The sequence below is a fragment of the Pelophylax lessonae genome (genome assembly GCF_965119305.1).
Source record: "Pelophylax lessonae genome assembly, chromosome: 4".
NCBI classification, from domain to species: domain Eukaryota; kingdom Metazoa; phylum Chordata; class Amphibia; order Anura; family Ranidae; genus Pelophylax; species Pelophylax lessonae.
The window spans coordinates 183293892-183321532 of record NC_138771.1 but is presented as its reverse complement, the minus strand read 5'-3'; the positions used below and the strand labels follow the sequence as shown (position 1 = coordinate 183321532).

Below are 27641 nucleotides of genomic sequence, written 5' to 3'. Positions count from 1 at the left end.
CACCTCTGGTTACTCACCTTGCAGCCTTACAGACTCCTGGGTGTGTGGAGCCCTAAAATGCTGTCAGGCCTTTGAACATAAAGGAAATGCACACTTGCACACACACACAGCCTGCTGGTAAAACCTGGACACAGGGAGTTAAATACTTAATTTCCCACAGGACTCTTTGAATTCTTTGGACTCGAGAACCCAAAACCTGGAGAAAAATGAAAAGCTAGTCTTCTCCACTCACAACCAATATTCCGGAGCCTCAAACTGTATCCTTGAAAATCCTGTGTGACCTTGCATAGTGGCAATATACACATTCATTGTACTAGGTCATACAAAGACCCCAGCAGGAACCTAAACCAGTAATGTGTTTCACCCAGGTAAGGTAAGGGACTTAATTATAGTGATATCTGTTGGAAATGCCTTAGAGGATGAGGACCCCAGTGGGGTTTTTGTACTGTCTGGTACAAAAAAGTTGAATTTAAATGTTGGAGGTATTGGAGTGCAACTGCAGTGTTTCTTTTAAATGAAAATACAAATATAAATTTAAGTATAATGTGCCTTTCAGTAGCCAGCAGCTGAGTGCGGCAGTGAAGCCTATGACTTTGATACTGTATGTTTCTTTTGACTATGATGAAAATGGTCATTTAAGATTGCACATTGCAAATATTGCAAATAAAAAGCCCTTATTCAGTCCTTTCAAAGTTGCCCTTTACATATGCACAACTTCTTACATACATGTTGTGACGGAATGCTTGGCACCCAGCTTGGGTGCTTCTGCAAAACAGTGCCTCCTGCTCTCCAAACGCTTACAGCAGACCGAAAGCTAATACCAGCCCTTTTACCCCAAGCATCGTACACAGATAATATGTTGAAGAAAAACCAAAGGAATTACTCTTTATTGAACAAAAATACAGGTTTTTACACACAAGGCTAATCTTATCATGTAGGAGCCTCCAGCCAAATTAGCCAACAGACAGAAACAATAGGTGACTCAATTAACAACGGGAATTCACACATTGGAGGCACACAATGGGAGAGACACACATAACATTAACAGTGATCCCACCTCACCTCAGACTGGCCAGCAAAAGCCTACAACAGTCTATGAGACAAATTTGTGCAATGTTTCAGTAGTCTGAAAAGGTGGAATTAATATATCTCTTGAGGGATGTTGCTTAAAAATGTCCTGTTCCAAGTAAAGGAGCCTCTCTAACCTAGACTGCAGGAGGGCCACCATATTCCCTCTTAATATTATACCCTTCCATCAGCTCCAGAAGGGAAGCTCTATTGTCCTTATTCACAGAAGTAATCCAAGCCTTACTCTCAACATCCATCACGTGGCTGTTCATCATTAGAGAATGATCTGCTCTCTCCATGGTCCAGAATCAGTGGGTCGGAGGCTTGCCCCTAGTCCTGTCCAAAAGCCCATGTTCTTGTTGGGTCTGTCACACACGTTTTTTAAACTCTGTAAAAATTCTCTGCAAGGATCTGCTCTCTGCTATCATTCCTGTAAGGGTCCATTCATACTTGAATGTTGTGTCAATGTGGGTTAAAATGCACATTTTTTTGTAACATACAGCAATTCACCTTCTCCAAGGTGACTCGCACCTCAATACATTGTATAGTAGACAATGCACCACAGAAAACCTCAGCACAACTGCTATGCACTGTGGTGCTCTGCATTGCTAAAAAAGGGTTATGTGTGTTTTTTGATCCATGGTAGTACATTGTCATCATATTCTCAGTGAATGGGCTGCATTAATATACACGTAATACATGTCCACACCCCAGCGGGTTGTTAAAGAGTGAATCCGACCTCAATGTTACTTTCTGGTCCAACCTTTTTAGCTCTACATAACCTGCACTTCCCGGAAAAGAGGAGAGAGCATTCCCGGAAGAGGGCGGAGCAGCAGCTGCGAGAAGCAAGCAGTGAGGGAGCTGTGTGTGGAGGAGGAGCCGCGGGTGATACGTGCGGGCAAGCCACACAAGGAAGTCAGGTGCGGGTGCAGGGGACCTCGGGGACCAGTGACAGAGCGGTGGTGGCGGCTGAGGCGGCGGAGGATGGATGTGAGTAGGTGACTGGTCTTATCAGCTGATCTACTGAGTGGGGGGGGTAACTAAATGACTGTGACCTGTGACTGACTGTGACTTGCGACTGACTGTCACCTGCAACTGACTGTGACCTGCAACTAACTGTCACCTGTGACTGACTGTCACCTGCGACACACTGTGACCTGCAACTGACTGTGACCAGCGACTGACTGTGTCCTGCGACTGACTGGGACCAGCGACTGACTGTGACCTGCGACTGACCGTGACCTGTGACTGACCGCGATCTGTGACTGACCGTGATTTGCGACTGACTGCGACTGAGTAATGTGTGACTGTCTTGGCACTAAGTAGCGTGTGACTTTCTTTCAGCGACTGGTGAGTATCTTAGTGACTGGTGATTATCTTTGCGACCGGTGAGTACCTTAGGGTTAGTACCAGGGTAGATAGAGGTAGAGTAGGTAGGGAATAACAGGTCGTTACTAATTATCTACATAGAGTAGAGGGTAATAATGTCTGACAGGATTGGGGATGTCACTCAGTGAACTTCTTGCTGCATGTATGCGTTCCTTGATGAACCAATCTAGGGTAAATACTGCTGTGCAAGATGTGAGCAACTTGTTTCTCTGGAAGCCCAGATCCTGGATCTAGAGAACAAAGTGGCAACACTGCGTAGCATCAACAACCTGGAAAGGAGCTTGGACATTACCCATCAGGTGCTGGCAGGGGCCAGCATAGAGGAGGGAGCAGTAGAGGAGAAGCAGGTATCAGAGGTAGGCAGTTGGGTCACCGTTAGGAAGGGTAGAGGGAAGAGTGCCAGGGAGGCTGGTCCTGAGTTGGTACACCCTAATAAATTTGCCAAGTTGCATGTTGATGGGGATATCAGCTCAGGGGTGGCAGTGCTGAAGAAAGTGCCCTCACCCAGCTGCCAGGGTAGCGGCTCCAGGAAGGAGGGGGGCCGAGACTCAGGAAAGGTTAGACAGGTTGTGGTAGTGGGGGACTCAATTATCAAGAGGACAGAGAGGGCAATCTGTCTAAACGATTGTGGTAGCCGAACAGTATGTTGTTTACCAAGCACTTGAGTTCGGCACATCGCGGATCGGGTAGACCGATTATTGGGCGGGCTGGGGACGACAAAGCGGTCATGGTGCATGTTTAATAAATTTACCTATTGGTTTACGGGATTACGCTATGGGCCTCTGTTTCTTTCTACATATGGCTTTACATTCAATGGAGTGTATGAGAAGTTCCAAGTGTGCCACATACTAATGTGATCGGATTAACAACACACCGGAAACGGCTTTCGGCTTTTGGAGTCTTTGGAAGCACCTGAGCTTGATATCGGTTGACCTACTGGTTTATTACTATCTGGGAGAGGCTGTCTCATTAAATTGAGCAGCCACGGAATTTCGGTAAGCTGCTTGTTATACCTGAGCACAAGGGTGTCCCCTTCCTACACTTTTCCCTGGTGTCACTGGAAGAAAGTTATTTTGCACGTGGATTCACATCTCTGCACTTAATATTGGGACTATTCATTTGGACACTGTCCCCTCTCCTTTTTTGTTTTCTTTATATGAGCTTTTCAGCTATATAATTGTATACTGATTTCAGCGCTGCACTTTTTGGTTTTTATTGTATTTTTTGAATCACTGTTAGTTGATTTTGTGCCAGCTGCTCACTATTGTTCTCAATCATTTGGTTTTCTGTCACATCTAGTGCGGAAATTTCTCTTCTATTTATATTACATGTGGGCACCAATGACCAAGTAAGAGGAAGGTGGAGGATCCTAAAGAACGATTTCAGGGACTTAGGGAATAGATTGAGGAATAGGACATCCAAGGTGGTTTTCTCTGAAATACTGCCGGTACCTCGAGCCACACAAGAGAGGCAGAAGGAGATTAGGGAACTTAACAAGTGGCTGAGGAACTGGTGTAGGAAGGAGGGGTTCGGGTTCCTGGAGAACTGGGCTGACTTCTCAGTCAGCTACCGGCTCTTTAGTAAGGACGGGCTGCACCTTAATAGGGACGGTACAGCTCTTTTGGGGAGAATGATGGCCACCAAGTTGGAGGGGCTTTTAAACTAGGAGACGGGGGGGGGCTCAGAAGTAGAGTCAGTCAGGAGGGAGCAAAGGACAGAAGGTATTATTAGAGTCAGCAGCGACAGTAGATCTGAAACATCAATTGGGGGGTCTGTGCGGGCAAACCTCAGACCGAACAGAAATAAAAATAAGCACCATTTATCAACTTCCACATATCTAAGAGGGGTATATGCAAATGCCAGGAGCCTAGCTAATAAAATGGTTTAGTTGGAAATGATAGTACAAGAGGAGGACATAGACCTTGTGGGAATAACAGAAACTTGGTTCGACCCCTCACACGACTGGCTGGCCAATATCCAAGGGTATTCTGTGTACCAGAAGGAAAGGGTAGGAAAAAGAGGGGGAGAGGTATGTCTCTATGTCAAGAATAATGTAAGGCTGATAGAGAGGAGTGACATTATGGAAGGGATGACAGTACGGAGTTAGAATCCGTGTGGGTAGAACTCCATAGGGAAGAAGTAAAGGGAAAAGTAATTGTGGGGGTTTGTTATAGGCCACCCAACCAAAGGGAGGAGGTAGAGCTTGAATTTATATCACTGTTGGGTAAAGTGGCAAAGCTGGGATCAGTCATCATATTAGGGGACTTAAATTATCCCGACATTGACTGGGAAGAGGGGACTTCTCACACTCACAGAAGGCCCGTCTTTTCATGGAAACCTTACAGGACAACGACATGTCTCAGTTGGTGGATTATCCTACTGGAGAAAATGCAGTGCTGGATCTATTGATCACTAATGACCCAGATCTAATCTCAGATGTAGGAGTCCAGGACAACCTGGGCTCTAGCGATTACAGGATGATCACATTTAGCGTAAATAACAATATAATAAGGCAAGAGGGGAACATAAGAAACCTACATTTCAGAAGGGCAAATTTTCCCAAATTGTGCTCGATGATTGAAAAGGTAAACTGGGACCAAACCCTAGGAACACTGACCACGGAGGAAAAATGGGAATGCTTTAGGAACATATTAAACAAATGCATCTCGCAGTGCATTCCTATGGGAAATAAATTTAGAAGAGACAAAGCCAAACCTGGCTGGCTAAACCGTGATGTTAAAAATCTTATCAGGGGAAAAAAATGGCCTTCAAGAAATATAAATCAGAGGGCACAGTATTGGCTTTCCAGCAATACAAGGAGGCAAATAAGAAAAGTAAATACGATATCAAAATGGCTAAAATCAACTTTGAGAGACAAATAGCGGAGGATAGTAAAAAGAACCCTAAGAAATTCTTCAAATATATCAACAGCAAAAAAACTAGGGTAGAGCATGTTGCACACATAATTAACAATGAGGTTACAGTCTTTAAACAGGAAAACGAGGTGTACACTGACCATGACTGTATGATTAGCAGTAATTCACAGGACTTGCCGCTATGGCTATTAGAGGGTGTACATCCAAGAGTACTCAAAGAACTTAGTAAAACTATATCTAGACCATTGTTCCTGATCTTTGCTGACAGTATTATCACAGGAAATGTACCAGGGGATTGGAGGAAAGCTAAAGTAATACTGATATTCAAAAAAGGGCAGAGGCATGTCCCGGGAAATTATAGGCCGGCCAGCCTGACATTGATAGTATGTAAACTTCTTGAGGGGATGATAAGGGACTATATCGTAGAGTTTGCTAAAGACAATCATCAGCAGTAATCAGCACGGGTTTACAAATGGGCGTTCTTGTCAAACCAATTTGTTAACATTCTACGAGGAGGTGAGCTGTGTGCTAGATAGGGGGAGACCAGTGGATGTGGTGTACCTGGATTTTGCTAAGGCGTTTGATACAGTTCCCCACAAACGCTTAATTTATAAAATAAGGTCTGCAGGCATCGACCACAAGGTTTGCTCTTGGATACAGAACTGGTTAAAAGGGTCTGTCCAAAGGGTGCTAATAAATAGCGCATACTCAGACTGGTCTGGGGTGGTAAGTGGGGTCCCCCAAGGCTCAGTCGTGGGACCAACCTTGTTCAATTTATTCATAAACAGCATTGAGGATGAGATCATTAGTTCTGTATCAGTTTTTGCAGATGACACAAAATTGGGCAGGCCAATAACTTCACAACATGAGGCAGATATTTTACAGAATGACCTGAACAAAATAACAGAGTGGGCAACTACATGGCAAATGAGGTTTAATGTGGAGAAGTGTAAGGTTTTGCACTCGGGGACTAAAATATAAAAGCACACTACACTTTGGGGGAATCAAAAATGGAAAAAGATCTGGGAGTCTTGGTAGAGGATAGACTAGGCAATAGCATGCAATGTCAAGCGGCAGCTGCCAAAGCCGGCAGAAAATTAGCATGCATAAAGAAGGGGATGTATTCCAGAGATAAAACTATAATCCTACCACTTTATAAAACCCTGGTCCGACTGCATATGGACTATTCTGTCCAGTTCTGGTCGCTAGTCCTTAGGAGGGATGTGTTGGAGCTGGAGAGACTCCAGAGAAGGGCAACTAAACTAATTAGGGGATTGGAGGACCTTAATTATGAAGAGTGTCTACAATCGATTAATTTATTCTCCCTGGAGAAGAGACGCCTGAGAGGGGACATGATAGCAATTTACAAATACCTCAATGGTGATCTTAGCATAGAAAAAAAGCTATTCAGTCGCAAGGATTGCATGAGGACGCGAGGACATGCAATTCGATTAGAGGAGAAGCGTTTTAACCTCAGGCAACGCAGGGGGTTCTATACTGTTAGGGCTACAAGATTGTGGAATTCTTAACCACAAGAGGTAGTTTATGCAGGAAGTGTGGCTACTTTCAAAAGTCTCTTGGACGTACCTCTTTAACCGCCTTAGCGGTAATCCCGAGCGTGACTCGGGGTTGATTTTTCATTGCAGGAACGGTAACCCCGAGTCACGCTCGGGGTGGATTGCAGAGAGCGCAGCGGAGCTTCTCTTACCTTATCCTGGCGATCCAGCGATGATCTCTCATTGCTGCGACCGCCAGCCGAGAGTCCCGCCGCTCCTCCGTCCCTCCGTCAGTACGATCACTTCCTAGTTCCGTTCCCTGCAGCAGCAATGCTGCATGGGAGCGGAACTAGGGAGGGAAATTCAAAAAAAAAAAAAAAAACGTTACACAAAACACACTTTATATTATATTATATATATATATGCATATATATATATATATATATATATATATATATATATATATATATATATATGCATATATATATATATATATATATATATATATATATATGCATGCATGCATATATATATATATATATATATATATAATATGCACACACACACACACACATATATATATATATATATATATATATATATATATATATATATATATATATATATATATATATATATATATATATATATATATATATATATATAAAATTATATTATTGATTCAATTATAATTCATGCGTTATATATTATATATATATATGTGTGTGTATATATATATATATATGTATATATATATACACACACACATATCTGTATATAATATATAATGCATGAATTATAATCTAATCAATAATATAATTTTATTATATATATTATATATTAAATAATAAAATAATATTATTGATTTGATTATAATTCATGCGTTTGTGTTTCAAATTTATCACATCTGGGATGTCTACTAGAGTCTTGTTTTGGTCAGGTTTAAGTCAGTAATTACTAAGAATTGTAGGCCTATAATAAAATAACATAACGCCAAATTTCCATGAAAAGAATTGTACCGCTTTTGGTATGTAATTCCAGACATAATCATACCGCCAGGGAGGTTAAGGGTCAGAACATTAAGGGGTATGAGAGATGATCACGGCCACACACACCTACACAGGTTGAACTGGATGGACTATTGTCTTTATTCAACCTCAACTACTATGTAACTATGTAAACTATGACCTAACTTAAAACACCTGTTTTAACAACTCTGGGCTTTTTGCCTAATTAGGAGTATCCATTTAGGAGTATATTTACAGTTTGGTCCCCTTTACAGATATTCCCATAAAATAATCAATAAAACATCTTCCTCCACTGCTGAACTCCAAATAACTATACAAAATCACTTTAAGGTTTAATATATGTTTTATTAAGTTTTCATAGAGTTTACAGGGAAAAGGAAAAGGCACACACAACCAGGAGCCATAAGATACATTTTAGACAAATGACAAAATGTAAAAGTACGCTCAGTAAAGGTAATGAGAAAGCAAGAGTCAATGACTGATCAATATCGAACAACATTCAGTCAAGATACATTGACAGAAGAATAAATGCAGGAATTGCTGTTATGCCAAGTGTGAAGAGAAGGTAACATGGGTAATGTGTGAATCATAAGTATATACTGCTGATTTGAGAGGACTGAACACAGGAGAGAAACAGAGAACACAGAAAGAGAAAAAAAGGTCTCACAAAAGAAGGAGGAGAAGAAAGAGAGAGGGGTCTATACCTGAGCATACACAAAAACGAAGATGTCACAATCAATATCACGTGGATGGGAATATCAACAGAGAATAAAAAAAACATAAGCTGAGAAGCTACAGCTTACGTTTCTAAGTATCCAAGTCAGAATAAAAGATCCATGCCCTCCACAGAGAGAAGAACTTTGGGGAAATATCTGTATCAAAGGCCAAAACCTCTTCTTTCCTCATTATATCACTCACAAATGCAACCCATTTCAGCAGAGGTGGGTTGACTGTGGGCCTCCAATATTGAGAGATTAGCTGTCAGCCAGTCAAGAGTTTCTTGAGGGGTGACTGACCAAGGTAACGTTGATAGTAGTGCTATCAATGTAGTTAGCAAGAGAAGTTCACTGTATATGCCGTTAAAGATGTCGAAGATTGATTGTCAAAGGGGATGAATTTTAGTACATTCTCACCAAATATGCAGATAATTGCCTCTGGCTTCTCCTTACCTTTAACACGTATACAAGGTAGAGGGAAAAATGCAATGGATGGAGACCAGGTCCCACTACCATCTTGTGAGTTGTTTGTATTTTTTTTTTCTTGAGCGCAACACAAGATGGAAGATTTGTGAGTGAATAAGAAGACATAATGGGTTTATGTGAAATCTCCATTAACAGCTATAAATAATATTGTAAAAAGAGATATATTTCAGTTAGAAGGAAATATGATAACAGTATTGAGTGTTGTGTTGGTGTTACTGTAATTAGTTCCACTTCAAAGGTTGGCCTTTTTTACCCTGATCACTACATTGGTAGTAAACAGCAGCCTTCTTTGACTCATCTAATCAGGCTGTGTCCAATATACATTTGCTAGGTACAGTGACCAATTAGGGAGAGTTATATTAGCCACAGTACAGAAAGGCGAGGGGATATAATGCTTTGTCACCAAACTATGTTCCTCTTTTGTGTGGGGACTCAGAGCAGACACCATGCCCCGACCTGAGGTGGAAAGGTAAACTAATTCCCTGCTTGTACATTGTTTTGTAAATATGGTTGTTGTGGGTAATTTGTAAATATCATATATCCAGGGGACTTATACTATTAATGTGTAGTAAATACTGTTTAGTGTGTAATTTGTATATATATATATTATGTAACCCTTTCAATAAATGTGTATTGCGGATGGAACTACCTCTTTTGTGTAAGATCTCTCAGATCTAGATGTGTATATGTACATACAACTGCAATGATTGAGGTGTATGCACATTTTCACGGAACCTAGGTAACAAAACTGAGGGTGCTGGAGCAAGTTATACATTGTTGATAATGTATAATGTATGTCTGGGTGGTTTTGAAATACAGCATGGACTTTCAAAATCTGTGAGCATCTGTGAGCTGGCGATGTATCTTACCTGACTGGAAAAGCTGTCTACAGTAAGCTATTAATTGATGATAAATTAGTCAGTCAAGGCTGTCAGCTGAAAGGATATGAGAATCAGACAGAGGTCGAGAACTAGGATGCAAGAAGTGTCTCATTTGAAGCCAACAAGACCTCAAAACCATGTTTTTCACAAGATACCGGCAACCACCAGGAACATCTAGGTTGTACAGTAATGAAGTCAATAGGGACTGTTTAGCAGATAAGGAGAGGGACAATCTGTTTTTGTACCAAATGCACAAAGATGCTACCATGAGTGGTAAGAGACCTGGAATGAAGGAAAAAGAATAGGGTTAGTCCCAGGGAAGAGCCAATAGATCTACTGGAAAAAGATCCTGTTGGACTACACAGGAAGCTTTAAAGCTAGGTCTCAGGAACCACTCCGACATCCATAAAAGTAAAGAGACATGATAGAAATAGAAGTCCATGAGATCAGCTCCTCTGGAAATTTTGGGCGTTCCTAGGGTATTCAATCTTAGCCACAAAAACCATTGCTGACAAACAAATTGTGTAATCATAGTTACATAGTTGCATAGTTACATAGTAGGTGAGGTTGAATAAAGACAATAGTCCATCCAGTTCAACCTGTGTAGGTGTGTATGGCCGTAATCATCTCTCATACCCCTGAATGTTCTTCTTCTTGAGATGTACGTCTAAGAGTCTTTTGAAAGCCACCATACTTCCCGCAGAAACCACCTCTTGTGGTAGAGAATTCCAAAATCTTGTAGCCCTAACAGTAAAGAACCCCCCCATGTTGCCTGAGGTTAAAACGCTTCTCCTCTAATCGCATTGTATGCCCTCGAGTCCTCATGCAATCCGTTCGACTGAATAGCTTTTTTTCTATGCAGAGATCACCATTGAGATATTTATAAATTGCTATCATGTCCCCTCTCAGGCGTCTCTTCTCCAGGGAGAAAAAATCAAGCGATTGTAGACGCTCTTCATAATTAAGGTCCTCCAATCCCCTAATTAGTTTAGTTGCCCTTCTCTGGACTCTCTCCAGCTCCAACACATCCCTCCTGAGGACTGGTGACCAGAACTGGACAGAATACTCCAGATGTGGTCGGACCAGAGTGTTATAAAGTGGAAGGATTATAGTTTTATCTCTGGAGCACATCCCTTTCTTTATGCATGCTAATATTCTGCCGGCTTTGGTAGCTGCCGCCTGACATTGCATGCTATTGCCTAGTCTATCCTCTACCAAGACTCCCAGATCTTTCTCCATTTTTGATTCCCCCAAAGGTTCCCCCCCTAAAGTGTATTGTGCTTTTATATTTTTAGTCCCCAAGTGCAAAACCTTGGACTTCAGTTGTCCATATTAGGGGACGCCTGGCCGACTCCACCATCTGCTATATTATCAACTTTACCATCTGCTATATTACTTATACTTCCATGATAAGTGAGACTCTATCAATCAGACTGCGGCTAACCTATTGATTTTAATGCCTTTGCAAGCGTCATATATTCCATGTACAGTCAACCATGTAAGTGTTTTATCACATATGAAAACATTTCTGTTTAAACCATTTAATTGTCATATGGACTGTTAAAATTGCATTTCTTGGGTTAAATATACCATGTTTTGACCACATTTTATGTTAACAGAATACTATTCAGAGCCACCCCTGAGGAAGAAGATTCACAGTCTTCAAAATGCGTTGGGTTTTGGTCTCTGTATTGTATGGGTTGGTACTGTGATGGTATAATGTTTGTTGCTTGCATTTGTTGCTTGCATTTGTTTTTAAACTCCATATTTTTGTATATGTATGTTTAATAAAATATTAATATTTCAATTATATCTATTTAGTCTTTTGTGCCTAAAAAATCCCACCCCAGGGGAATTTCCCAATTTGTGAAGTGCAAAACCTTACACTTCTCCACATTAAACCTCATTTGCCATGTCATTGCCCACTCTGTTATTTTGTCCAGGTCATCCTATAGGATATCTGCTTCATGCTGTGCAGTTATTGCCCTGCCCAATTTTGTGTCATCTGCAAAAACTGATACAGAACTAATGATCCCGTCCTCAATGCTGTTTATGAATAAATTGAACAAGGTTGGTCCCAGGACTGAGCCTTGGGGGACCCCACTTACCCCCTCAGACCAGTCTGAGTATGCGCTGTTTATTACCACCCTTTGGACACGCCCTTTTAGCCAGTTCGGTATCCAAGAGCAAACCCTGCGGTCGATGCCTGCAGACCTTATTTTATAAATTAAGCGCTAAGAGAGTGTAACATTCAAAAAAAGTAGAGGGAAATCATGATAACTTAGAAGAGGTAAAAAAGTTTAGGGAGGGTATCAATTTTGATTGTGATTATCCTTCCAAAACAGGGAATATTCAACAAATGCCAAGAGTTGAGGTCTCCACTAACGACCGATAAAAACGTCTTAAAGTTTAGAACATACAAGTCAGTTGAGCCAGTATGGCCGTTACAAGCATTACTTTTATAGCAGGGGTCTTCAAACTATGGCCCTCCAGTTGTTAAGGAACTACAATTCCCATCATGACTAGTCATATCTGTGAATGTCATCATGCCTAGTCCTATCTGTGAATGTCAGAGTTTTACAATGCCTCATGGGATGTGTAGTCCCACAACAGCTGAAGTTTGAGGATCCCTGCTTTATAGTATACCTCACAACAGCACCCTGGTGCACATTCTTGCATTATTGAACCACTGTGTAGTAGCATGAGCACTATGTTAGCCTTAATTTGCCACAAAACTCGTAAACTGTAGGTGTCACTGGAACTTTTGCATAGCTTTTCGCAAAACACCAAAAAATAAACAGCATCATACATAGCAATGTCAAAAGATAAAATAAGTCATATTTGTGGAAGTTTGACTTCTCTGAGAACAAACTAAATTTAAAAAAGGTAAAAAAAAATCACAATTACCTGTTAATATTGATGTAAAAGAAGAATCTCGGTCAAAAGGACATCTCCCACGTCCTCTCTCAGGTTTTTGAGGTTCATGATGAAAAATATGTTCCTTTAATATTATAAAAAAAATATATAAAGTTTTGTTTATTATATGATATGATCATTTAATTGATGGCATACTAGGCTGCAAAACGGCAAATTAACAAATATATGTGCCATTAATATATGATAACGATTTTTACAATACTATTCTTGTGAACCCTTGCAAATAACTTGTGGCATTTTCAAATTGTAAAGTTCGGGTTACAAGGAAGTCATACCAATAGTGAATTTAGACAAGCCTATTTGTATTTTCAACTCTACCAAATTACAATAATGATGATAATAATAATAATACTGACTCTGGGCTACCTCATGGCATTGCAGTCAGTTAAAGTACATTGCATCACATTATGGGGTAATTCACATGTCACATCAAGAATTACCAAGTCTTGTAGCGTCTATATATGTTGGTTGATGAAATTTTCAATATAGGGAACATGCATGTATATTTGCCATCTAAAATATTTTATCAGTAAAAAAAAAGTCACTGCTTTTTCTGGGGATTATCAAGTGTTAATGAGATGAGTAGATTGCTGGGAAAAGCTGCATTTTTTGTGACTTAACCCACCCACTGCATAACAGAATGAGATCACTTTTGGTGTTTATGCCTATCTGTATATATATATATATATATATATATAAATATAAACCAGTGAATGTGACTTTGATCAAAGATTCACTGCAAGTAAATTATAGAGAAGTATTTGCTTGCAGTGAACTTTGGGTAAGAGCCGGTTCACATTTGTGCGGCTCCGGCGTTCGCATGTAATGTCAGAGCGCACTGCTCCTTCATTACATGCGATCGGCTGTACGGTGCGAGCTAAATTCGCACCGCAGCCGCAGCAAACACGCACAGGGACCCTTTTTGGAAGTCGCATCAGGATCGGATCGCACAGCGGTTCACACTTGTGCGATCCGATCCTGTGCGAACTGCACGATCGCACTGCGATATGCGATCAAACTGGGGGTGTCGTTAAGATTACATTGACACCCCCAGCGTATCGCATATGGCAGTGTGAACTGCCGGGGTGCGTGTGCGATGCGGGAACAGGCTGCGGATTCGCACCCTTCCCGCACTCGCATAAGTGTGAACCGGGGCTAAATGTCAAACTAATTTATTTACAAATATACTGTATACCTAGTTAGGACAAATATAATTTCTACACTTCACAAATGGAAAACATAACCATACCATATAAGTGAATCCTTGGGTGCTGATTCAACATTTTTCCTCTTTTATCAAATTTATTTAAAAATACTTATCAAATATACAGTATCTCACAAAAGTGAATACACCCCTCACAGTTCTGTAAATATTTTATTATATCTTTTCATGTGACAACACTGAATAAAGGACACTTTGCTACAATGTAAAGTAGTGAGTGTACAGCTTGTATAACAGTGTAAATTTGCTGTCCCCTCAAAATAACTCAACACAGCCATTAATTTCTAAAACGCTGGCAACAAAAGTGAGTACACCCCTAAGTGAACTTTCCCAAATTGGGCCCAATTAGTTATTTTCCCTCCCCGATGTCATGTGACTTGTTAGTGTTAGAAGGTCTCAGGTGTGAATGGGGAGAAGGTGTGTTAAATTTGGTGTTATCGCTCTCACTCTCTCATACTGGTCACTGGAAGTTCAACCATATAGAAAAGAACTCTCTGAGGATCTGAAAAAAATAATTGTTGCTCTACATAAAGATGGCCTAGGCCAGTGCTGGCGAACCTTGGCACCCCAGTTGTTTTGGAACTACATTTCCCATGATGCTCAGCTACACCGCAGAGTGCATGATCATCATGGGAAATGTAGTTCCAGAATATCTGGGGTGCCAAGGTTTTCCATCACTGGCCTAGGCTAAAAGATGATTGCCAAGACCCTGAAACTGAGCTTCAGCATGGTGGCCAAGACCAAACAGTGGTTTAACAGGACAGGTTCCATTTAAATCAGAAAAAAGGGGGGGAGATTGGCGCAATCGGACGGCACGAGCTGCTGCGATGATCCATTTAAATCAGGCCTCGCCATGGTCGACCAAAGAGGTTGCATGCACGTGCTTAGCGTCATAGCGAGAGGTTGTCTTTGGGAAATAAACATATGAGTGCTGCCAGCATTGCTTAAGAGGTTGAAGGGGTAGGGGGTCAGCCTGTCAGTGCTCAGACCACACGCCGCACACTGCATCAAATGGGTCTGCACGGCTGTTGTCCCAGAAAGAAGCCTCTTCTAAAGATGATGCACAAGAAAGCCCGCAAACAGTTTGCTGAAGACAAGCAGACTAAGGACATGGATTACTGGAACCATATCCTGTGGTCTAATAAGACCAAGACAAATGTATTTGGTTCAGATGGTGTCAAGCCTGTGTGGCAGGCAAGCAGGTGAGGAGTGTGTCTTGCCTACACACTGGGGAGCTATAAATGCCAATATGTACTGTGACATACTGAGGCAAAGCATGATCCCCTCCCTTCGGAGTTTCAGTAATCCATGTCCTGTGGTCTGATGAGACCAAGATAAACATATTTGGTTCAGATGGTGTCAAACGTGTGTGGCGGCAACCAGATAAGGAGTACAAAGATAATTGTATCTTCCCTACAGTCAAGCATGGTGGTGGGAAAGTCATGGTCTGGGGCTGCATGAGTGCTGCCGGCACAGGGGAACTACAGTTCATTAAGGGAACCATTAATGCCAACATGTACTGTGACATACTGAAACACAGCATGATTCCCTCCCTTCAGAGTCTGGGCCACAGGGCAGTATTCCAACATGATAATGACCCCAAACACATCTCCAAGACCACCTAGCAAGGCAGAAGCTGAGGGTATAGGTGATGGGCTGACCAAGCAAGTCTCTAGATCTAAACCCTAGTGAGCATCTGTGGGGCATCCTCAAGCGTAAAGTGGAAGAGCGCAAGGTCTCTAACATCCACCAGCTCCATGATGTCATCATGGAGGAGAGGAAAAGGACTCCAGTGGCAACCTGTGAAGCTCTGGTGAACTCCATGCCCAAGAGGGTTAAGGCAGTGCTGGAAAATAATTGTGGCCACACAACATATTGACACTTTGGGCCCAATTTGGACATGTTCACTTAGGGGTGTACTCACTTTTGTTGCCAGCGGTTTAGACATTAATGGCTGTGTGTTGAGTTATTTTAAAATATATATATTAAAATATATATTAAAATATTTACAAAAATGTGAGGGGTGTACTCACTTTTGTGAGATACTGTATGTACACTAATTGGGTAAAATATTTTTGAAAGTGTTATAGTTGTAAATGTAGCAAGGTGCTGTCCTCTATCAAAGAACCCAATGCTACTATCTAGGAAACTATGTAACTATGTAACTAGAAGACATACTAAGTACAAAGACAAAGGTTTCAGAAGCTACAGGGTGCATAACAATTATCATTTCAAAGATGTTACCATCTAAGAACAGCTTGTGACTGCTGGAAACAGTTTGGAGTCAGGTGGAGTCACCATTTCACATGTTGCTTGTGTTCCTCTCCACATGCTGACAATTACAGTTGAAGAGGGATTACAATTATATGATAATATCTATTAGATACGGTTGTAACCTTTGAGGTTTGAGATATTTTGACATCAGCCTATTCTATGAATAAGAAATAAGCAAATTAGAAAAAATTGGAAACAGCCACTCAAGTTTGGTCTCCAACACAGTGATACTCTGAGAAGGCTGTAAAACATTATAAATGATAGTTTATTGGAACCAAACCAAATACCTGCTTACTGTGAATTAATTATTTAATTTCTAAAGTATATCCTACCCTCACATTTTTACAAAATTTTGTTTTTACTTCTATAATTACATTTACTCATAGGAGACCTTGTGCAACGTGTAAGCTGGGTGCCTACTCTCTCATCATACAAGGCATTTGACTGCTGTTAGTGTACATTCTTTTATACTGGACTGCTGGGGCATCTATATTTGCAATGATATGGAAATGGAGTGCATTTTCTTCTTTTTATTTTTTATTACCGTTTGTCTGATTTTTAATTATTTATTTATGATCTTTTATTTAAAAATAAACAATGAATGCAGGGTACATCTACAGTATGACACAGGTTTCTCAAACATCAAAAACCAAATACAATAAGTGCAACCTCAAAAAATAATATTAATAAACTCAAATTTCTTCTGTACCCCAACACACTAAGCAATAGCTGTTGCTATAGCACTATATCAGCAGTTTCACAATGTCCCCCACCTAATCCAAAAAATACACAAAAAAAGTACAGCACAACTATAAACTACTACATAAAATGACATATGTGGATATAAACAAATATAAATGTTATACGGCAAATATCACTTAAATCATATGAAAAACCCTCAAAGGTAAGTTCATTAAAAAGTCCCACTTAATTGTGCTATAAACCACAGTGTACACAGTGTTTTCAAATCTTGTATCTTCACTTTTTGTCCAGTGACCTCCACTTCTGGGTGAAAAACCTGCTTAACTCCTCTCCTGTCGTGGGATCCTCAAATCCACAGTCCTCCTCCTCCTGGTCCTGAATACACCATGTGTTGCCTTTTCACTCAATTGCTTAGTAATTAAAGTGATGCCATGATGAAACACAAGAGAAAGAACTATAGTGCTCTCTATTTTTATATTTATTTGTATCTCAAAGAGGGATTCAAAAACACTTACAAAATTCTTAAAAAAAAGCATGCATTGAAATATCCTTATAACCCACGGCTCCCCACTCAACCTGGGATGGCCACAGCCTGACATCACGGGCTTGGCTTCCCCCACCTATACAGGTTACGCCCTGTGATTGGGCTTCCTCCAAAGGCGGACCCTTGTGGCCTGTGTGACATTGGTCTTATAGTTTAAATAGTTATATGGTTAATATACATAACTGTATGCCTCCAAGAAGAATTGTGTTTCTATTTGCCTTAACCATTGTATTAGGAACATGAACAGATAACACAATGAGGTTTTTCCCAGATATAAAATTTTGGCCTCATGCACACAGGGCATTTTTGCAGCTGCTTTAAGGACCATCGGATGTTTTTTTTTTGCAGCTTAAAAATGCCCCTCCGTGTTATTTTATGGCCTCATGCACATACAGACGTTTTGAAGCTGTAAGTGGCATAGGCATTTTTCAAGTTGCAAAAAAACCCAGGGCCAGTGCGTTCTGAGAACCGGCGTTATAGCTGTAAAAACATCTGACTCTGCTAAAGGCTGCTAAATGTTTCTTAACGTTGCCTATACAGCGTTAAGCCGCATCATATGCTTTTTTTATGTGAAAATCAATGATTCCCTATGGGAGCCCATTGATTTGAATGGAAGTTGCATCCAAGTCGGATCATGATGATCCGACTTGTGGTGCGACTTGCGCTCTGAGGATCTTAAGGGGGAACTCCACGCCAAAATGGAAAAAAATGGCGTGCCCCCCCCACCCCCCCAGGTTCCATAATAGGCCCTTTGGGTCTGATATGGATTTTGAGGGGAACCCTACTCCAAAAATGGAGACTCGCTGGATCTACATCCTTAAATCTTATACTCCCTATGGGTTAAATGTGGAATGGGATGTAAATGCTTTTATTAATAATAGTTGATTTTAATATATTTTATTCTTTTAAATTTGTCCTATTTTTCATGTTTTTATGTATGAAATTCTTTTGTCGTGAGATCTTTGTGGTAGTGTGTCTATGTGTTACTATCATTGTGATACACATCTTGCTGTATATATTTTTCATAAATTTGCACTTTATATATTCAGATAAGGCCGTTATTGGCCATTTTTTGCTTAGCACTTTATATGGTTTAATGTGTGATCGTCACTGATCTTTTTATATTCATTTTTTTATATTCACGTTTATATAAATTGTTTTTAATATACGGAGTCACTCCCATATAGTTTTTCATGAGTATGAACACTTTCAATATTTCCTTTTTAGTTCTTTTTAGTCACATGTTTTTTAGTGGATTCATATATATTTTATAGGTGTTTAAATGTCACACCATATTTTTTTTTTTTTTCCAAAATAAATGTCACACCATATTTTGGCCACTAGATGGCGTTTTTTACAGCCAGATGAAATAGACACACTGCCCTAGAGTCTCATTATAATCATTTATCATGAGACTGTTTAAATTTATTATAATTATATAAATTTCTTTTTGTCTGCTCTCTTGCAATATCGCACACATTTCCCACTGTTTATGTCTTTTAAATGCTCGCTCCCTTGTCAATACCAGTAACGGGAGGAGCGATATGCTACATGTTGTTTACTTCCTCTGCTGCCTGGTCACGTGGCCTCCGCAGGTGTTCTTCATTATGGTGTTCCGCCGGAGGTGAGCGTCACTTCCTCCGGCATTGGATTGGCTGACGCAGGTCAGGTCACTTCCGCCGGGGGATGATGTACATCACTTCCGCTGATACCGGATTGGCTGACTGGCGTCACTTCCGCCCATTGCGGATTGGTAGACGCTAGTCGCCACAGCCAACTGTACACATGCTGATACTGGATTGGCAGACGAGCGTCGCTTCCGCCCACTGCGGATTGGTAGACGCTCGTCGCCATAGCCAATTACAGACGAGCTGATGCGGACCCCACGACCAGTAAGCCGAGATTTGGGGGTACTTAGGCGTGTGAGTTGCGTCTGAAATCACGCCCAGACGAAGTCTATTGAGACGAAACGTTGGCGATTCCAGACGCAACGTCCACACGCCCCTTGAAACTTTTCGCCGGCCTCTATTACCTACTACCTGGGACAGTCTGCGGGACGCCGCACTTCCATCCCTTGTATTATCAATCGATATGCCTGTCTATTTATGCCACATTGTGAGTACCTTTTTTAAATAAATAAGATTGCATTTTTAAACGGGATCACGCTATGGGCTTCGTTTTCTTTTTCCCTACATATTCATTTATGACTGGTGAAAAATATTGAGGAGATTTTATCCTGTACTGATCCCTTCACGTATCATGAGAGGTGGTCCATTTGTACTGAATAAGTATCCATGCAACATCAGATCTTCAGTGGTCTTGATTAAGAGCTGGGAGAGGCTGACTCATTAAGTTGAGCAGCCATGGAAATCTGGTAAGCTGCTTTTCTTACCCCATCACAGAGGTGTTCCTTTCCTCCACATACCCTTGGTGTCACGGGAAGAATCCCCCCTTGGATTATTGTGCATGCGGATTTATGAATTGAATTCACATCAGTTTTTCTTTGGGACTTATTCATTTGGACACAATTATTTTTCCTTTCTTCCTATATACACATTATTGTGATTATTAGTTGTTTATTTATTTGGACACTATTCATCATTTTTGTGATTTATACTTCTAGCGCTACACTTTTATGGTTTATTAAACATATTCAGTTACAGATATGCTCACTTTGGACTTTATATGATTATATGCACTTCATTATCACTGAGTGTTATTTAGTGCATTATTTATCATTTATCATTTATTTAGCACCACTATTTACCTTTACTTTCTAAAGCTATGCTCCATGGACGATCGGACTCTGGAAGGCATGATACCTCTAATGATCCTGCCTTAGACATACTTGTATCCCTTTTTCAAGAAAATTACGACCTCATTGACCGAATTGATCTGTCCCGCCTCATTTCAGAGGCTGACAATGACAATGGGCCTAACATTGCGACTCCATCCACTCTTAGCAAAAAATCGGACAAATATCCTAATACCAATCTTAACTCTAATATCAACGCTTTTGTCAAACTAGTTAGTAAAGAGTTGGACACTTTAAAACTATTTCCCCCAAAAGTCCCAATATCACTATCCAACAGAGACAGGCGCTCAACAAACTCTCCGGAAATCGGTCTATTATCATAAAGCCAGCTGATAAAGGCGGCAATATTGTATTGATGGACAATGAGGAATATGTTGAAATGTGTATGAAGATCCTAAAAAATCCACAGTGGTACAGACGCATCACTGCGAATATCATTATTAAATACAACACATAATTCTACGATTTGGTAGACTCAGCATACCTCAACAACACCATCCTAAAAAAGACCTGGGAGTTTATTAGGACACCATTTCCCATTACGCCCACTTTTTACACCCTCCTTAAGGTCCATAAGGACACCTCCAATCCGCCTGGGAGGCCCATAATATCAGGACGAGGAGCACTTACTGAGAACGCTAGCAGACTTGTTGGCGAATACCTCCGCCCACATGTCTTAGCCTTACCATCACACATTCGTGACACAATTCACCTATTACAAATTATTGAAGATACCAACATTCCCATTGAGTCCTACTTGGTGACAATAGCCATAGAGGCCCTGTACAGCTTGATTCCCCACTCCAGGGGAGTCGCAGCTGTACGGCACGTCTTGTCACAGTGGCCCTTTGGATCAAGCATATAGTGAGTTCATTGGGACCCTCCTAGAATTCATACTGTCACACAATGTTTTTTCCTTTGATGGCTCCCACTACCTCCAGGTACAGGGGGTAGCGATGGGCACCTGTTGTGCCCCATTCTATGCCAACCTGTACCTGGGGGAGTGGGAGCATTCCTTTCCTTCAGATGAGTCTCTTTCATTATATATGGACCACATACTTATGTGGTTCCGCTATATCGATGACATATTCGTGGTGTGGGAGGAGCCTCTTGACCTTCTCTTTCAATGCATGGAAAGAATGAACAAAAAAGATTTCAACTTGGCATTCACCATGCATGCAGATAGGGATCAAGTACCCTTTCTGCATGTTAAAATACACAAAGGCGAGAACGTTACCCTCCGCATCCAGTTTTCATCCTAAACCGCTTATAGATTCTATCCCTTACAGTCAATATCTGCGCATTCGGCGCAATTGTTCCGATGAACAATCATTTCAGATAGCCGCCGATGGACTAAGGGACAGACGGAGGGGTTACTCAAAAACATCCCTCTAAAAAGCTTTTTAAAGGGCCTCTGACAAAAAGAGACAGGATCTCATCTTTCCCTCTCCCCGCAAAAAAGACACAAATATGAGGATTATCACCAAGTACTCTGATCAGCATATCAAAATCAGACTGATCATTAACAAGTACTGGCATGTCTTGACAATGGACCCAGTCCTTGGTCTCTACATACCCCCAACTCCCCAATTTACATTTAGAAAGGCCCCTGCTTTAAAGGACAAACTTGTCAAAAGTGAATATAAGGGAACTCACATGGATGACCCCTGCAAATACAAGGGTAAGTACATGTGAGGCAATTGTAAATATTGCAAGTATATGTACACTAACAAACACCCCATTCTTCCTAACGGTCAAACATTTCTACCGAAGCATTTTGCCAATTGCCGAACTCCTGGTGTTGTTTATTTATTACTATGTGACTGCGGTTGCTTTTACATAGGCAAAACCAAATTGGAATTTCGGAGGAGGGCCTATCGTCACATTCTCAGCATTAAAAAGTGTGATCCAGAACTCCCCTTGGGAAGACATGCGTCCCTTGTTCACGGACGCACCTTCCCCAACATCAAATTTTTGATTTTGGACCGTGTCCACCCTAGTCCCCGTGGAGGGGACTGGAACAAGGTCCTCCTCCAGAGGGAATAGTTACTTGCAAAGCCACCTAGCCCCCAGGACTGAATGAAATTATTTCGTTCAGACCCTTCCTAGAGGGTTTTTCCTCCGGGGGCATGGAAAAATAACTCTTTCCATCCTGTCTACTAGATACTGATTGGAATTTGACATCAATAACAAGTTAGTATGTCTTTTTTACATCTGACACTTATAGTGGTTTCCCGCACATGCAGCTTTTTTTTTTCTATCTGACCCTTCTATAGAGCTTCCTGCAGTGCTCATCTGTTCTGTATGGCTTATGTCTCTCCTCTATAACATTAGATAATTATAGTGCCTGTCATTTTCTTCATGATGTGACACCTTGCGTCTCTTTATAGGCTACATTTACCTGATGGTTACTAAACTCAATTCATGTTTATTAGATACATTTATATAGGAAACTAATCCTTTTTTCCTTTATGTATATCTCCTTATAGTCTCTTTGCGGCAGCTTTTGGATCCACCCAGCACACTTCTGCTGCGACCCAGCATGGTAAGGGCCGCTTTTTCTCTGAGAGCGCGCCCATCATTGCGTCTGAGGAATTTTGCCACCTGTAGGCTTCCGCAGCCTTGTCCCAGCGCACTTGTTCTCCCTGCTATGCTTGCGCAATTTAGGGAGAGCTTCCGTGTCGGTGAGATGTTGATGCCGGGCGCCATCCCGCTGTGTCCCATCGCATCTCCGTGCATTCGCGGGGAAGGGGCAGCTCCAGGCACTGACGTCTCAGGAAGCCCTTCAGGGAACCCAGGATATCGGAACAGGATTTTCTATAGGGATGTCTGGCTTCAACCTTAGTCTAATGATACACAGGTGCTACACATGAACCCAATTTACAAGGCATTATAAAGTAAGTCTGTCCTGATGCTCAGTCACACCCTACCTGCGGTGATGGCGGTCATCAGCTCTATCTCTCATACTTTCGGTTAAGGTAAGACAATTGAACCTCCACTCATGCAATCTGCAATCCCTGTATGTCCTCACTTATGAGTGAGCTAATAGATCCTACCACATCACCCTTCTTTTTCTGCTAGCATTTGGCTCTATAAACATATAGAGTTTTACCTATTTGCGAAAAAAATCCCTTCCTTTTTTCTTTTTTTTTTTTCTTTTATGATGAATGCATATAAATTCGTTCCTCTGCTTCACCCAAGTTATATCTGCTTTCCAGCTACTCCCTAGTTGCAAACATTTACCTGGGTTATATATAATTCCTTTGACGTAAAGCAATACTTTGGCAATTATGCAACATCACCAGTTCGCATATATCTTTATACTTTTAATTTTATTTTCATCCTTATTTTGATTCTCCCTTCCCCTCCCCAACACACATATAGCTTTGTGAGGAACTCTTAAGTTCTTCCCCTAAACTGAAGCATTTTTTGCACTCAGGACTTACATGCCATATCCTTCCAAACCTGGGTTCCTCTACTTATTGGACTCCAGTTGCATGCAGACGGTGGACTGTGGATCGCAACTGCTGACCTGCTCCTACTATTAGAGAAATTACTCCTTTACATCAAGGACCTTGGCCATTCCCTCTTGAGCCCTGCGGGTAGTTCTCTTGGAAAAGGTCATTGTTTTTATATTCAGCAAACAGGGAATGTAACACAATCACGGATGATGTGAGTCTTTCAATCCTATCAAGATTCTGTTTATATCATGTATATTGTAAATTATCTGTATTAATGTTATTTTATATCACCCTATTGCAGAATCAGCTCTGCAGCATACAGTTCTTTACCCCTGAAGAAGAAGCACACATTCACTTCGAAATGCGTTGGGTAATCTTTTGCTGTTGTTTTGCTAACCTTGCATCTGTGCTGTGTTTTTTATGTGCAAACTGTTTGCTTATTTATCTCATGTTATTTTCGTGTATGCAATTTATGTATCAATAAAATCTACTAATTTTTTATCATTTTGGAATTCTTTGCATGCCTATAAAGTCCCAACCCCTTAGGGGAATACTTTTCTTGCTATCTATTTGTTGGTAGATCTGTTTTTTACCCAAATATGGCAAGGCCCATATTTAGGAAATTCTAGTGTCATTGTGAGGGAAAAGCCTGATAGAGAACTGAGAGACTAGTTCCCCTTCAGGTCAACTTTACTTTAGATGGACAGCACATGGCAGCGGGGGGATTGAAAGATGTTATTGGACTGATTTATAGTTATAGATCCAACCATTGCCAAGTGCTATCAATCGACAGCCAGGGGAACCTGATGGGTAACTAGTCTATTAGTTCCCCATCAAACTTTATCCACCCCTATTGAAAAAACCTCAGCTTTATGCCTGTGTGTGATAGACACAGGGGCACGGGAGGGAAGGAGTACAATGAGAAAGGGATGTCCAGTATGGACTGGATACTGGATATAACTGACAGAGTAATATATGCAATTTTAGTGCAGCTACTAATGGAAATTCTAAATGTTGTCTATAACATGCTTTCTGAATTACTTCTGTGTATTATTCTGTTAGAGCACCTTTTTTTGCATCCCTGCATTATGCATGAGTACAGAAACATTAGCTATTCTTTGGGTTGTCCCAATTGTTAAAAAATATTGACCAAAATATGTTTAAAAAATATACGTTTATCTTTTTTATAGTGCTTTATTATGAAAAAAAAAAAGATCGAGGAGCTAAACAATGACCCTTGTGTAGTATACAAAGTAAGCTGTGATGCCCAATAAGTAGACATCTATTTTGACTGCCTCAGACTAATAAAAAATAAAAATTATAGGTGCCATGTTTTAGAAGACTTGACTTTCTCACATAAGACCAAATGTATGGCAGCACCTTCAACAGCACACAATTGTTTAAAGCCGTAACATCTTTTATTCTTACAAATACCATCTAGTGTGACTGGCTTTTAGCTCTAGAAAAATATTTGAACTGACATTTGACATCCTATTAGGACTATTAATCCAATTATGTCCATTACATATTATAGTCTAAAATGCTTTGCAGGTGCCTTCATTGCCTTTTCACTTTAAGCCAAACAGGTTTACAACATATCAGGCATGCTTCAACACTCATCTAAAAACTGTTTAGTATTGTTTTAATTGAATGCTATAAACACATTAGGTATGTAAGCAAACAAACAAATAAAGCATCTAAAGCTGACTAAGGGCTTTGGCTCCAATTAAAATAATATCAAGCATTCCTTTTTTCCTGGCATTGCAGCGGTTAGTGTGTCCAAAAGCAGCAAGAAAATGTTTTAATGATGTAATTCTTGAAATATTTTCAAGAAACGCCCTGCTGTTACTTTTTTAAACTATGTGGCCTTAAAAAAAAAATGCTATTTTAGAATTTAAATGAGCAAAATTGCCTGCGCGGTTTTATAAAAATAAACTTTGATATGTATGAGGTATATGTATGCAAAGAGCTACATTACACTTTTGTGTCATCAAGACTTTATTGCATGTGAAAAAGTTTTATAAACATGCAAATATATTGCACTTTTTACAATCAGTTAGAACCAGGTCTGTATACTGTGCTATTTTTGATAAACATTAAAACAAAAGCAAAATTTGTCCCCTTTCTAAGAAACACCACTCTGTTCTTAGCTTGAATCCCTATAGCTAAAAATCAATGCATTTGTGGTATTCAGGAGCTACACGTACATACATAATACGTGCAGTAACTGGGCTCTGATTTGAGATTGCCACCAAATAGTAACCAGTAAAATTCTGATTGAATGAGCCAATCAATTTAGATCACTGCAAAGGTTTTGAATTAATTATTGAGCCAATTAATTTAACAGATTGAACCTGACCATTGACATCTCCCATGTTTATAAAATCTCCCATTGTTCTGTTACTACAATTATTTGTTAAAATGTGTTCATAGAAGCCAGAATGTATATCTGGAAATTCTACAGTAATAACGTAAGAGTCTCCCAAATCTTATCCTAGACAGGGTCTTTGAAAGAAGATGACACCCAGCACAGGATGGATGTAGACAGAAAACCAATTTTATCTGCTTTTGAACCTTTGTATTGTATTAATTAATTTGTTTCACATTAACTCCCACACCTCTTTTGGGGCATCATTAATAAAGAACAGCCCAATTGCTGTCAGTTTTGAGTTGATACATTAAAAAGGCAATATCATTTTAGCTTCACTTGTTAAAGACATCTGCCTGGTGCTACAAGATACATGGGTTTATATCAGTATGGCAGGGCCTGTACCAGCCCACATACCAGATGTATTGGGCCTATATCTTTGGGGGGAGCTACAGTATCCCAATGAATGCATTTAATTTTACTGTACACTATGAGCTGTAAAAAAAAGACAATGTAGTTTGCTCTGCTTTAAATCTCATTGCAGATGTCATATAGAACTGACAGTCAAGAATAGCATGATGATTTACATATGGCCCCACAAATTCTTCACCTTTTACTAGAAAATTGATTTATGACTTGTCAAAAACAATGTACTTGACACAGGATTGCTCCAAGCTACTGTACAATAATTCACAAGGCTTGTAGAGAAAACATCTTTGAGGATATCCATGCCAAATGCAATTTTTAGTTCTACTTTCTCGCAACATTCCAGGAACAACATTTTGGTTACTTGCAACTCAACTGTAGATATAATAGCTGGTATGTGCAGTTCCAGTTTACAATTTTGTAAATTCTTTTAGTTTTTTTATTGTAAAGAATTCATTCATTGAATACTAAAAAAAAAAAATAATAATACGCTAGTTTCCTACTTTGATATCCTCACCATACATGGTTTTGGGTATTTTAGCACATGTTAGGGCAGAAACTATGGTTCACTGTGGCATAATTCATTTTAAATGCCCCCAGCAATCTATTGCAGTAGTGGATCATGCACTGGTGCTGCACTATATTTAAAAAAAGGCTTTTGCATTTAGGTTGCATTTTTCTCTAAGTTGTGCTGGCACATGTTTTAAATAAATTGTCTTTCTTAATGCAGTGTGCCATATTTAGTGACAATGCCTTGCAATAATGCATGTGCATTAACACAATGTATAGTGGAAAATAGCTCTAATTTCTTTTAGGTATAGAGCCAGGGGTAAGGTGGTGGGAAGGCTATTCCCAGTTTCATACCTTACCTCTGGCCTTAATAATTTCCCCCTTAAACCTTTTCATTATTGAAGTATAACACCCTAAGTCCTTATGTACTCTGCTGCTGATA

At 40.3% G+C, this 27641-nt stretch overlaps 1 protein-coding gene across 2 annotated transcripts in view; it reads right to left on the bottom strand.

Moving 5' to 3' along the window:
• SEMA3E (semaphorin 3E) overlaps positions 1–27641 on the bottom strand; it is a 217190-nt gene that overhangs the window by 69729 nt on the left and 119820 nt on the right. For both annotated transcript variants that reach the window (XM_082255417.1, XM_082255418.1), the window contains exon 5: positions 12848–12941. In XM_082255417.1, coding sequence (XP_082111543.1) covers positions 12848–12941 — 94 coding nt within the window. The remainder of the gene's footprint in view (positions 1–12847; positions 12942–27641) is intronic.